The following is a 14,313-nucleotide window of genomic DNA, read 5'->3' as shown; positions in this document are numbered from 1 at the left end:
GAATATTTCATTATGGTGTAAACACTTTCTAGCAAAATCATACATTGAACTCAAAACCTGCTCACATCCTGTCATGGGGCAGCTCCTAATATCCAAGAAGCCTAGTTTCCCTCTGAATTTTGTCTGACATAACTCAGGTTCCACAGTAGTGTTAGCTCATCCCCAGGGCCCCACAGTCTTAACATAGCCATGATGGATGATGGGAAGGGGACTGGGACGGTGAACGCAGCCCCAGCCTCATTCAGAACTTATGTAAGTGCGCCTTAAGGGCCCTGGAGGTTCCAGTGAAGGATCCCACCGGAGCAGGTTTAATTCAGATCATGGAAACAGGTTGGATAGAAAACCATAAACGAGAAGAGAGACTCATTTGAAAGATTTCATTCCTTCACTCATATTGCAGGGGTCAAAGGTTGAGGGAATGTGGATGACATTTGTGACAAACAAAAACATCCTATTCGTAATGTTGTTAACATGTTTCTCAGTACCAATGTAAACACCTACGTCAGTAAAAAGTACCTGGTAAAGTAAAAGTTATCATAATTAAAAGGAAGAGTACAGGTACAAGTACATTCCTTTAGTTAAAAAAGCTAAAATTCAGCCCAAAAAATGAAATGTTGAATTCCTGAATGAGATTTTAAATGTAGTACAAAAAAAAGCGAAGATGACACCCAAACGTAGGCGTGGCCATGCTGGGTTTGAGGGTAAGCAGCAGGTTTGTTTTGGCCTCAGTCAGGCCGGGAGCAGCAGTGTGTGTAGTGTGTGAGTGTATATATGTAGGACCCAGGCGTGAAACCGGTGGCGAGAGCATGTCCTGAACGTGCACAGCGGAGCAGAGCGACGGGATTGGCTGTCAGCGGCCTGTTAAACCCTGACCTGAATACCAGCGGGTGCGACATGAGACGAGGTCGAGAGGTCGCGATGCGTGAGGCTTAAAGTGGCTGAGTGGTCACTGTGTGTGTGCAGGGGTGTGTAGGATGACCTGGATATGTCCAAACCAAGACCGGACACAACCTAAGATGAATGAAGGAATGAATGCGGCGTTCCTGACATCGCCACGCAGTTTGGAAGGAAGACCCTCCACCTTATTCCACTGTGGTGATACATCAGTGCCAGTGCAACAGAGTATTAGAACAAGCGTTTTGATGATTATTACTGATGCATGACTGCATTGGTAGCATTTTACTGTTGCAGCTGGTTGATGTGGAGCTACTGTAGTTTTCACTGCTTTGAGGGGGGACTTTGCCTTAATCTTTGCATTTATTGTGAAATAGCAGATAATTTGACCTCTTTGGTCCTTGAGCGGTTACTGAAATGAAACCCTGTGAGAGGTTTTGAGGAGAAATGCCTCTATGGTGGAACATCGAACAACTCAAAGACATCTGACACATGAAGAGGGGCCCCAAACCAGACGTTTGTAAGGGGCCACAAGCCAAAACAGTCGGAAACCACTGATTTAATCTTAAACAATGTACTGTATGAAGAACAATATTTGCCTCTGAGATGTAGAGGTATAAAGTAGCATAAGTAGCAGAGTACATGATGACCAGGATTTAGTGAATGCTAGAATAAGTCAAACTATAAAAGTCATGTGACTCTTCACAGGTCAGTGTGATTTAAAGTAAAAACATCCTATAACCTGCAGCAAGCATACTTCGTATTTGAACAAGCAAATTGTTGACCTCACTGTGTGTTCTGTTCTAATCCTCACTTACACACCAGGAAGAATGAACCATTCTGTGTCCAGAGAGACGTCAATCAAAGTATGTTTCGTTACAGGCTTATGAGTTAATCAAGTGTTTTCCTCACAAATATCATTTTAATTACTTTGCACTCAGGCCCCATTTGAATTCACAGCTATTTTTAGGGAAAGCTGGCGAAGACAGACAAGCAGTTTATCCTCCTGAGACAAAATACTATCTAAATCACTGTCAAACTCTCAGCATTTGCAATACAAGAGCCAAATTAAACCAAGGCAATCTTCCTTTATTTCCGTACTTAAGAAAACAGTGAGACGTTATAATGAAATTGCAAAAGCCTCAGCTGAATCATCAGCCTTTATCCCAGCAGGCATGTTTTTCTTCTGCCAGCCTCCGCAGTGAAAGTAAGGGTGTTATTGTAAGTAGAAGGAAGGTGACAATCTTATCCTCCAAACCCCCCACCCCAGAAACTGCATCCCTGTCCCTATAAACTTTATCTTTCCTGCTCTCCTTTTCTAAAGCAAAGTGTAGAAAGTGTTTCACCATCAGGACAAACAACCGACACGAACCGTGCCAGGTTTCACAACCGCAGTTTCTCCACCTGAGCACTTACAGACTGTGACACGTCTGAATCCTTCAGGCCGTAAAGAAAGACCATGACCTGGCCTTGTACGACTTTCTGTACTTGTGCCGCAGTTAAAGGGCGTTCAGCGCACAAATATCACATCTATAGCGCCGTTTCCTTTGGTCTCACAGCTGCTCTTTGTTCAGGTGCTCAGCAGGAAAGAGTTTCTGATTAATAAGATCCATTAAATAAACAGGAAATCAGTTGGAATGAGTTCGGAACGAGGGAAAAGGTTGGAGAGAGTTCAGAGGGTTTTCAAGTCAAAGCCAAGACAAAATAAAGATATAAACAAAGTCTTTTTTACTGTCTTTTTTTTTCATATATGATTATGTCATGCAATCCTATGTTTCTTGAGTTTAAAGTGTGAAAGTGTCAGTACAGCTAATCACTCTCTGAAATGTAGCATTAGAAATCAGCCTAGTCACGCTGACTACCCTGCAGTTGTTTTTCAGCTTCAAAATGTGAAATATTTCATCGTGGTATAAATACTTCATCGCAAAATGATAAATTCAACCCTTAAAGCCCGAGATGCCTCACGTTCGAGAAGTAAAAAATGAGTTTTTTTGGGGAAAGGTTGGAGGGAGGTCAGGGGGTGTTCAGAGTACAAGTCCAAGCTGAGGCAACCGAGGAAGTTCAGCACACTGTAAAAAGTTGAAGGGCCGCAGCGGTCGCTAAAGTATTTTGAAATCTATATGTTTTTTACAGCGCAGCCAAAATGTACTTTGAGTCCTCACACTGTGAGAAATACTGCATTACTGCTGTAGACAGGAAAGTATATAAATCACTAGAATACACTGAACATCAGACGGCTTTTAAGGTTTGACATTTTTATTGTGTTTGAAATATACTGGGAGGTAATGCTGTTCTGGGGTGGCGTGTGTGTGTGTGTGTGTGTGTGTGTGCATCTTATCTGAAGTCCATTTGCAGTCACATCAGTCAGGGTAAAGCTAAACCAGCAGAAACTCACTGAGCTGTTATATTTAGTCTCCGCTCAGGTGCCCAAGAAAGCTGCAAACACACACACTGCAAATTAAAAACAACAGAATTAAGTTGGTAAGTTGAGTATATGATCAACAAATTGTATACAGTGTAAATTTTACCACCTGGGGTGTCATGATTTTTAAGATCCACTCTTTATCAGCATTAAGTGGAGTTCAGAAAAGCAGTCCAGGTCCCTCAGCTATTAATCAGACACTGTCTGGATCTACTGCTGAGATTATTTTAACGGAATTCATCAAGGGAGTCTGGGTCTCTGACAACATTTCCCTTCAAAGGTCTTTTGTGCACTTCTTTTAAAGTGTTTGGTCAATGTGGGCTTTTTGATGTTCATCCCAAATCGCTATTTATAACCTAATCATAGGCATCATGACTCAATGGGACAACCCAGTATGAGGAAGCGCAGTGAGAAGATGTGAGCCTCTGCACGTTTCCTCCACGTTTCATCTGAGGCTCGTTCTGAAGCAACTAAAGCGCGTTTCACACATTACAGCAACACCAGAAAGACCAGAAGCCCGACTAACGTGGCAGGACGCAGGTAAACACTAGTAACCACTGACAAATGACATTCATAAGCTACATGCATTATAAACAATGATTGCAAATCATCAAACGACAACTGGTGCGCGTTTATAAAACGACAAAACAACAAATAGCCTGAGAAATGTTGGAAAATCAGCCAATTAAAAAGCCAATTAAAATAAATGCAGAGCGCAATAATGCTGCGGTTGTAGCAATAAATAAAATAAAGCGACTAATTTAAATAAGGATCACAGCCTATATTAAACTCAATACAAATAGTGATAGACTTGTAAGAGTAGCACCCGAATGAATAGTGTTCACCACAGGGGGGCGCTGTGGCTGCCTGCATGTGCGTGTGTGTCAGCGCGCGCGTGTGTATTTCGTCAGCTCGGTCACGTTGTCTCGCGGCCAGGCGGGGTTAAATAGCGGATGTGTGCCGCAGACCGGCAGATTAGCTCGGCTCGACGCGCTCTGTAGACATTGTGAACGGCCAGGTTCATTCCGCCTGAACGGAGGAGGCTCCTGCTCAGACGAACACCAGCTCTATTTTGTCTTTTTTCCCCTTCTTCTCCGGGATCTAAGCGGCTCTTCAGTCCTTAAGGAATGCCCAGAGAGCTGACCCAGAACAGGATCCAAAAGATCTGGATTCCCACCAAGGATGACAAGCCGGCACCCCGGAGAGGTAAAACCCAGCAATATTTCTATGCTATTCATGTACTTCCTTGTTTCACTATTGTCGTTATCCCCACACGACACTAGCGTATGGCGTTGGTAATTTTACATAGCAGTGTGTTCAGTACTTCTGTTTAAGCAGCAGCGCCACTAGACTACTTATATTCCCGCAATACAACCGTATAACGACCAATTGATGTTTCTACGGAACTAAACTACATTTTCACTTCTCTTGTAATACTGCCGCCATGGCTAAACCACAGCTATAATCACCAATAGCTCAGCTCTAGCGCGGCTGAGATGTATCAGACCACGGTGCACCTGTCCTGCTCCGGTCTTTTGACTCATCGTTTCATTGATGGGTGGTCTGCATCAGCACGCGCGGCACGTCACAGCCCTCCAACTGGGGCACGTCGAAGCTCCGGTCACTATGGTTACCACAGTGCCGGGCAAACGGTGTCTGACGCTTTTGAAGCGGTACCGTTTTCTAATTGGTCGGCCGGCAGCGCGTGTGCATGGCGCGACCCTGCCGCCGTCTCGTTTCTGGCACTCTACCAAAGAGACCACAGGGAAGAGGTTATCGATGAGGGATGTGTGCAGAAAACGGCGACTTTAAAGTTTCTAAAAACGACTTATAATCAGTTTAATGTCACTGAGAAGCTCCAGCCTTCTCAGACCCAAAATTGGAGTAGCAGCGGAAGATTTTTACCCTACTTGTCTGTTTTGTAGTGCGTAATTTTTAATGCTACAGCTAGAGAAAATTTAAATCTGATGTGAAATATCAAAAAGAGACAATGTGATGAAGACGTTAGACAGGAAAAGGGTTTCTTTATAATGACTGAGAAGATTTCATTCAGGCAGAGTGGCTGCACGTCTGGACTGACACTGGTCGTGTCACCCTCTGCTGCTTCTCAGTGATGGATTTTGATGGGATATCGTGGTTTACTGGAATTAGTAAATTCTGAAGTCTGATCAGGCTCTCATAAATGTGTCCCTGATATTTTTTAATAAGCAGGAGTGTTTATCTGGGATGGGATGTTGTACAGGTGAGCTGGGTTGGTTTGGGAATGATGAACCAGATGTCTGACGATCAACTAAGACTGTGATCCGTTTTCCTGTTTAAGCAACGTGGCTCTTGTGTTATGGAAACAAGATTAGCAGCACTGCGAGGAAGTATAAATTAGCTCTCACGGCGTCATCAGGCAATGATGGTTACACCTGCAGTGATGGAGACTGAAAAGAATCCTGCACACATGGATAAAAAAAAAGACCTTTACAAGACATGGAAAGTATTTACTGCTTCAGACAAACAATCTGCAGTCATTTATTCACAATTTTTATGACCTACAGAGTATTTTACATGTAGAATCAACACCCTGCATACCCCCTGCTCACCGACCCAATCCAGGGCCGCCTGCAGCAACACATCATATGGTGCAAAACCTCCTCAGGGCTGGGGTCACAGTATATTTAGTCAAGTGAAAACAACTCATCCTGGCACGTGTAAGCCTGTTCAGAGCATGCAGAAGTGGGTCAGTGTGCTGTGAGGTGGTAGTAAAATACGATTCTGGTGGCAGCAGACACCCATGTGCTCGCTGGCAATGTGTCAACATAGAGAGAAATAAACATTAAACAACAGGCTGCAGCTCTTGGTGACCAGTCGCTATGTGTGCCAGCTGTCTGGCTGCAGCTTGTGGCCCTCTCAGGTTGCAGAGCATGAGATGTTAAATTTGTCCATGTTGCAGTTTTGTAAACAAGCACTGTAGCATAACAGGGAATTCAAACATATCCCCTCCCTGACGTCCCTCTCCACAGGAGCTGGCGCCCCCCACTCCGCCAACCCCCCCACAGTCATCGTGATGGTGGGTCTTCCGGCTCGAGGCAAGACGTACATGTCCAAGAAACTCACCCGATACCTCAACTGGATAGGCATGCCCACCAAAGGTACACAACACACAGTAAGACACACGTAAACAGCAGCGCAGTTCATCCGGCAGCTTCTCAGTTACAGGATGAGACGCCACTTCCTTGAAGTGTTTTGTCTGGCAGCATCAAAACACGTCTCTACCTCTAGGACATCGTTTCATGCTTGTTGCTTCGTCCTGTGTGTGTGTGTGTTACAGTCTTCAATGTTGGGGAGTACCGCAGGGAGGCGGTCAAGAACTACAGCTCCTATGACTTCTTCAAGCCTGATAACGAGTGTGCCGTGAAAATCAGGCAGTAAGTTCAACACTAATACACACCACAACTAGAGTCTTCTACTGCATGCGTTTTAACGATAACACTGAATGAACATCTCTACTGTTTCCTTTAGGCAATGTGCCTTAGCAGCCTTGAGGGATGTCAAGTCCTATTTGAAGGACGAGGGAGGCCAAGTAGCGGTGAGTCTCCCATCATGCATCACATGCTTTTTGAAAGCTTTGTCTTAACGTGGGACATGATGAATAGCCCCGTCGTCTTACAAAGCTGCTTCATTTTTCTTTTTAGGTCTTTGATGCCACAAACACGACAAGAGAAAGGCGAGAGATGATCCTCAAGTTTGGCGCTGAGAACGGCTTCAAGGTAAGTGTTGCTACGACGATCAGAGGAATCCAGGTATGACCTCATTGACAATGCTTTGAGATGCGATTTTGAACCACTTTTCCTTTTTGTGCCCAGATCTTTTTCATCGAGTCTGTGTGTGACGACCCTAACGTCATCGCGTCGAACATCATGGTAAGTCGAAAACATGGCATCACAATGTGTCACGTGCTTTGCGAAACGGCGTTAAAAGTTTGTAACTCTCTGGAATCAGGCGTGTTATATGCCGTCTGACAGTCTTCCCTCCCTGCACAGGAAGTGAAGGTGTCATGTCCAGACTACCGGGACTGCAACAAGACTGACGCCATGTTGGACTTCCAGAGGAGAATTGAATGCTACAAAACCAGCTACCAACCTCTGGACCCTGATCAGCATGACAGGTAAACGATCAGCATTGATTCTGTCAGCATCTGTCGATTTTCCAGTACGAACGCTCACAGTGATCGCTCATCTTCTCCTGTTTGCTCGCTTCCTCCAGGGACCTCTCCTTCATCAAGGTGATAGATGTGGGTCGGCGTTTCCTCGTCAACCGGATCCAGGATCATATCCAGAGCAAGATCGTGTACTACCTGATGAACATCCACGTCCAGCCCCGAACCATCTACCTGTGTCGGCACGGAGAGAGCACCGACAACCTGGAGGGACGGCTGGGCGGCGACGCAGGCCTGTCGCCCCGGGGCAGACAGGTACAGACTGCCGCAGACAGAGCCATAAAAGCACATAACAGGATGATTTTTAATACGTAATGGATCAACTTCAGGTGTTGAATCCTGCTCCCTCCCCGCTGTAGTTTTCAGCAGCCCTGGCTCGGTTTGTGGAGGAGCAGCAGCTGAAGGATCTGAAGGTTTGGACCAGCCAGCTGTGTTGCAGCATCCAGACCGCCGAGCACCTGGGAGTCCCGTATGAACAGTGGAAGGCTCTCAACGAGATAGACGCTGTGAGGATCACACACACACACTCTATTACAGTGCGCCGCATCACACAGCTACATCTGTCATCGCCAAACTGACCTATTATGCTTTGGTGTGTTTTTTCCAGGGAGTGTGTGAAGAGATGACGTATGACGAGGTGAAGGAGAAATTCCCAGAAGAGTTTGCTTTGAGAGATGAAGATAAATTCTACTATCGCTACCCTGCCGGAGAGGTACACCCACAATCTCCAACCACTGGATACCTTCACACTTAACAGCCCTAAAATACAGAGTATTTATTAGGATTTAGGTTATCTGCTGGAGTTTGAAAATAAGGAATTAACAACTACGATCCCAGTATCTAGAAAAATAATCCAGATTACCATTTTAGACATAGAAATGCAACCTTACGTAAGAGGTATTTGATCTAACTAATAAACTAACAATGATTAAAAACCCCAACCTCTTGATTGCAGTCCTACCAGGACCTGGTCCAGCGGGTGGAGCCGGTCATCATGGAGCTGGAGAGGCAGGAGAACGTCCTGGTTATCTGCCACCAGGCCGTCATGCGCTGCCTGCTGGCCTACTTCCTGGATAAGAGTGCAGGTGGGTACTACAACTCCCATAAACCCTCTGATTTAGTGTCACAATCAAAATAATGACTTTTAGTGCTCAATATGATGCAAATGTGTTCATATCTGTGTTCCTCCTTGGATTGGTTGTTCCAGATGAGATGCCCTACCTGAAGTGTCCCCTCCACACTGTGCTGAAGCTCACCCCGGTCGCCTATGGGTGCAAAGTGGAGTCCATCTATCTGAACGTGGAGGCCGTGAACACCCACAGAGACAGACCAGAGGTAATTAACTGATCACTGGGAATTTTCTGCTAGTCCCTGCAGAACTGAAATCAATATCACATCCTGTATAACTAACTGTGAGTTACAGTTCATCACTACTGGGCTTGATTTCTGAGTCTGCTGTACGTCTGATATTTCTTACCCTGCAGGAGGTGAAGAGGGGTCCCGGCACATTGATCCGGAGGAACAGTGTGACTCCTCTGACCAGCCCTGAGTCAAACATCAAGAAACCTCGCATCGATGACCTCGATGAGGCGCCCATCCAGGAGCTTCCTCCGTCTGTTGCCTCACTGGCCCTGTGCAGCCCCTCACACCTCCCTCTCGCCCTGGCCGGACAGGTAAGACAACTTTTATGGCAAATTTGGAAAGCAGTTTGTGTTTCTGCATGAAATTCTCGTTTTATCAGGATGGCAGACCCTCTGAACAGCCTTTAGGACATCAAAAAAGTTTTCCTTCATCTGTTTCCTTTCTGGCAGCCTCTGTACAGAACGCATGTATGTTCGCTCACTTGTTTCCTCTTTTCCTTTGTTGCCATCTCCTCCGCTGCACCTTACAGCACTGGCTGGGCAAAGTTTGCCTGTAAGTATACGCTCACTTCACTATCCAGCTGTGTCACTCTTTTTATCTCACCTCTCCACTCGCTTCCTGTCACTGTGTCTTTGTTTCCATTGTGCTCACTGCTGGCATTTCTTTTCTCGGACTCCCATGATACTGAATTGAAAACAGCACACTTCAATCATTTGTAAATCTAATCATGTAGTTTATTAATTATAAATAGACACGTTTATATACCGTGTATCAGCTCGATTAATCCCATTTATGAGTATTTATTATTATTGATAGTAAAGTAAAGTGAGATTTGTGCTGAGGATGTGGTACAGTAAGCCTGTGCTGTTTCAGACGTCACTCATGGGAAATTACACTCTGTACTGAGGAGCAGCAGCACTGTTTCCTCTCAGTGAGGGGAAAGAAAAAAAGCTTTCATACTGTATTTGTTCATAGGGAACAGTTTACATTCCTGTGATTCCTGCCTGCTGTCCTCACCACACTCTGCTTGTTGTACTACGCCGATTTGCGCTGACTGTCCTGTTGTTGTCTCTGTGTTTGGTTTATTTTTGGCCTGTCTTGTCCTGTTGCTTAAAGGCGAACCGTCCTCCAATATCTGAAAGTGGTTTCACTCTTAGTCTTTCAAAGGTAAACACACTGTAGAGGCTTTGCAGTTGCTTCATAGTTCTGCCAGCAGCCACATCTGACAAATAACTAGATAAATATCTAACTAAACCAGTTTACCTGAGCCACAATGAACTCTTTATAAGTTTACAAACTGTCACCAAACTAGGAGGCAAACTAGTCTAGCTAGCAGGCTCATTTAGCAAAGCATGGATGTAAAATGCTAACGCTAGCTTGCACTAGATGCACTTTGTTTGTGTTAATTAAGTATGTTAATGATAAAACAATGTTTTTTTTTTAGTTCCTTAGCACAAACATTTTCCATTCAGAAACAAAATAATAGTTTTTTTGTGAAGGACTATTAAAACGTACAGGAGCCAAACTGTTACTTAAATAACTAGCCAGCAGGCTCATTCTGATGGATGCAAACGTAACATGCTAAAGCTAGCTTGCTTTGTGCTAATCAAATGTGTTAAGAAAATGATGTTCATTGTGTGCTGACAACATTCACAAGCTAAATTCAAGGGGTCTGTCGGTTATGTAATCATTTTCCACTCCGAAACAAACAGTCAGTGAACATGTCAGTAAACTTCGTTACTGCACGAGTGGAAATAGCATGTCTGCACTAGATTTGCTGGCACAGTGGAAAAGTATGGATAACGATGTTGGGTGTGTGAAGATCTTGTCAGCTTCATTCATAATCACCTGAGGATTAACTCGGTGCAGGCGCGCACACACACACACACACACATAGCCACAATAACCTATTCACACACTCATGAGCTCGTTGCTAGTTTTCACGCCCTCTAAAAATATCGTAGAGGAAATCAGGGCCTGAGAAAACACAGGTGATGTAACTTGTGGTTTAGGGATTACTAATGATGAGAGACTGTCAGTTGCCCAGGGGATATATATTTATTTGTATTTATGTAAGAGCGCTGTCTTTTGTGTCCTGTGTTGAACATCTGTAATGTGCTGCATTGTTATTATTTACCATAATACAGAAGACATCTGAAGTTTTAACGTTATTGGGGCATTTTGTTGTGTGTGTGTTCACAGAACCTGAGGAGAAACTCATCTGGCCGCCATGACGTCCCGCAGCCCTGCCAGTGAAATTGCACCGATGTGTCACGATGTGGCTCTAGAGTCCAGAGAGTGGATCACTGACAAAGAAATTTATTTTTCAAAAAGCAGCAGCAAAAATCAGCCTGTCCAATGTAAAGAATCAGTTCCTTAGATGTGGTATCAGTTTGTCTGCTGAGGACACAAGTTATTGTACCTTTAATTGCTCAGAAAGGACTGCTCTCCTATCAGATATTTATGTTCGAAGATGTGTCATCTCAAAGCAAGACTCTTACATTCACCTTCTTGCTATTGTTAGACATTTTCTTTCTCTCTGAGACTGATGAATCTGTGTTTTTCTGGGAAACTTTCAAGTGTTTAATGCATTCAGACTGAAAGAGGCAAACTGTGACTCATTGAAATCACCAGTCATTCCTGCTGCATCTCACAGCTCAGATGGCTGACTCTCTGGGAAACCAGTTTCTTCATGCCTGGATAAAACTTTAAGCTCATCCTTGGTTGCACTGTTAATTTAACGAGGAGATAGAATGGCACTTTTGGTGGAAGCACTTGCTCCAAAAAGAGCGTCATGATTTAATTGACTCCTTTGTACGCTGACACGCTACAAAACAAGCGATTATTTTGCACAGTGGGGATAAATTTGTACTTTTGTTTGGTTTTTGTGTCACTGTATGTTTTCCACGTCATTTTACTTCACAGTAATGGAGGTGATTTTTTGCCGTAGAGTGCCTGTAGTGCTTGTTTTGCAAGCCGGACGCCCTCTCTCTTGCTCTTTCCCTGGAATCGATTGCTCGAGGAGCGGCACCACATTTCACCTAATAACTCCACATATCATTTCAATATCTTCACAGGTTGAGTGTTTATTTTTCATCGTGTTTAGTTTCAGTGCTACAGCACATGCTGATCAGTTCTGTCCACTGATGGGAAACTTAATATTCAAGTTTATTTTCCTTGATTCCCTTTTGCTGTCATTGTCTGCTACGCACAAATGTAGGCACCTATATTTTTATGATAACAATGCGTGCTGTTAATAATATCTCTGTAAATGTTAGTGTACATACAGTATAACTGGAGATGGATGACCTGGGTGTCTTTTAATGAAAATGTGTGTGTCTAAGTGTTTTTGTACTAATGTGTTGGGACTGAATGAAAAGCACAAGCTGTTGAGAAGGAAGCTGTGGCTTCCCTCTCTCTCAGTAAAACTTTTGTTAACATGTTTGCTCGAGATACTTGAAATGGGGATTTTGTTTTTGTAAAAACAGTTTTATTATATCCTTTATTTATTTTTATGTAGTTTTGGATGACTGCTCGGAGTGAAGGCACTTTGTTTTAATCAGAGGACAATGCATGAGAGGACAGTATGTTGTACAGTTGATTTTGCATCTGCTGGACCAATAAATTCACTCCAGGAAAACATACAGTTTGTCGTTTGCTCGTTGTCATTGTCAAACATTAACATCACGTCTACCCTTTTTGCTTCCATTTATGGAGCTTATCTGCAGTGTACACAGTGTGTTCTGGCACCCCACCGCCTTCACTATCTCAGCCATTCAGGAAATCAGTGACTCACACTGTGGGTCACATGTTGTTTATTAGACTAATTGTGATTGGACACATTCAGGATGTTGCTGTGAAATTGCATCAGAGCGGATAATAAAAGAGCTCAAAACGTGACGTCGTCGTAGCGGTTACAAATTCAAGGTCCAATGGAGGTTAAAAGAAAAACTTTCCAGGACAGAGTGCTGGGTGAAAATACTGACCGATGATAAGTTCACGAAGTTACTTTAAAAAATAATTTTGGAATGAAAGATTTGTGCACTTTGTGTTTCTGAAATGATACAGAGGCCTCAGCTTTACCTTGTGTTTACTGCTACTTAGCGAACGTTAGCATGCTAACACTGAACTAAACCAGCGATAAGATAAACTGCTGCTAAACATCAGCATGTTAGCATTGCCACTGTGAACACAGAATGCTGACATCATGGCACAGTACCTCGCAAAGCGGTTAGCATGGCTTTGCTATGCATGGCTAGGTTAAGCACAAAGCTCCATTTTTAATTGAACTCTACCTTCGACCAGGCTTTCACACGACGGCTAACCAACAGCAATGCTAATGCTTACTCATTGTAAGCACTACACGTTGTTTTTCACTAAAGATAAAGCAGCTGGTTTAAACTCCCGGCCAGTATTAAAATGCAAAGGCCTTTTGTGACGTTTTTACCACTTTCCATAAGTAAATGATCTCATACTTTTACTGCTTCCTGCAAAGTACAGTACACTTCCTCCAAAGAGGTGAACATTCTGCTCAACTGCTCATATTGCTGCAGAAAAGACGGATGCAATGTTTGCTAAACTTGTGCAACTGGAGATATGTTTAAGTAAATATACAGTATTGGCAAATTTCTTGAATTCCTCGATGATTCATGGTTCTTTATGAGATGATAGCAAGTTATTGGTGACCCTCTGACCTGCAGGGCCATCATCAGGTCGATGTATGGCCGGGATAAAAGAGCCATTCATGAGGAGCGAAACATTTACATATGGAGATGTGACAGTTCCAGTGAAAGTTCAGATCACAGGTCCTTAGAAAAGCATTTTAGTAGTTTATTGATGTTTTCAGATTTGAAACTTCAAAGTTCCTGTTTGACGGTCACAGGCTAAGCTTGATGCGAACTGATTATCAACATTAAACTGGCTCTGAAATGAGCTGAAAGTTTGCCTTACTACATGCTGTATACGGAGGCATTACTCTCCTCCTCTGCCTCTCTCTCCCACTGACTCATCACTCACACACACACACACACACACACACACTGCATTTGCCAGATGAATGCGGTATTCCCAAAAGTCTGAATCATGGGCATGCTCAGTGTCTTGGCAGCAGACTGGCCATCATGTGGTCAGATTGGTTATGTGACTGTGATCAGGTTCACTACTGACTGCTCCACCTCATTCACACACACACACACACACACACACAGATACACTCCTGCGTATGTGACTCCTGGCAGGTTTAGCTTTTCCTCAGCCCTCACAGCATCGCTGAAACTCTTGAAAGCTACTTTGCATTCTAACTTTGCATGTTGTTGTCCGTCATATTGGGCCACTTAACCTGTGCAAGTGACAATATGCAGATTGTTTGTGCCACACAGCCCGTCCCTGCAGTATCTCATCGGTGCGTTGCTTGCTTTAATGTTCCTCG

At 43.9% G+C, this 14,313-nt stretch overlaps 1 protein-coding gene across 3 annotated transcripts; it reads left to right on the top strand.

Moving 5' to 3' along the window:
• The first annotated feature begins 4,305 nt into the window (after window positions 1-4,305).
• pfkfb3 (6-phosphofructo-2-kinase/fructose-2,6-biphosphatase 3) lies at window positions 4,306-12,527 on the top strand. 3 transcript variants are annotated; one of them, XM_041963581.1, is made up of 16 exons: window positions 4,306-4,522; window positions 6,328-6,456; window positions 6,636-6,732; window positions 6,827-6,893; window positions 7,000-7,074; window positions 7,171-7,227; window positions 7,348-7,472; window positions 7,571-7,778; window positions 7,883-8,029; window positions 8,131-8,235; window positions 8,479-8,608; window positions 8,731-8,858; window positions 9,008-9,196; window positions 9,415-9,437; window positions 10,002-10,052; window positions 11,088-12,527. In XM_041963581.1, the coding sequence occupies exons 1-16, from the start codon at window positions 4,444-4,446 to the stop codon at window positions 11,092-11,094; spliced, it is 1,617 nt and encodes a 538-aa protein (XP_041819515.1). In that variant the 5' UTR covers window positions 4,306-4,443; the 3' UTR covers window positions 11,095-12,527. The 3 variants fall into 3 exon arrangements, with proteins under 3 accessions (XP_041819515.1, XP_041819517.1, XP_041819516.1); XM_041963583.1 differs by lacking the exon at window positions 10,002-10,052; XM_041963582.1 differs by lacking the exons at window positions 9,415-9,437; window positions 10,002-10,052.
• Window positions 12,528-14,313: the final 1,786 nt, after the last annotated feature.

Source organism: Chelmon rostratus, chromosome 22 (genome assembly GCF_017976325.1).
Source record: "Chelmon rostratus isolate fCheRos1 chromosome 22, fCheRos1.pri, whole genome shotgun sequence".
In the NCBI taxonomy this organism is placed as follows: Eukaryota; Metazoa; Chordata; class Actinopteri; order Chaetodontiformes; family Chaetodontidae; genus Chelmon; species Chelmon rostratus.
This window is presented reverse-complemented; position numbering and strand designations above follow the sequence as displayed.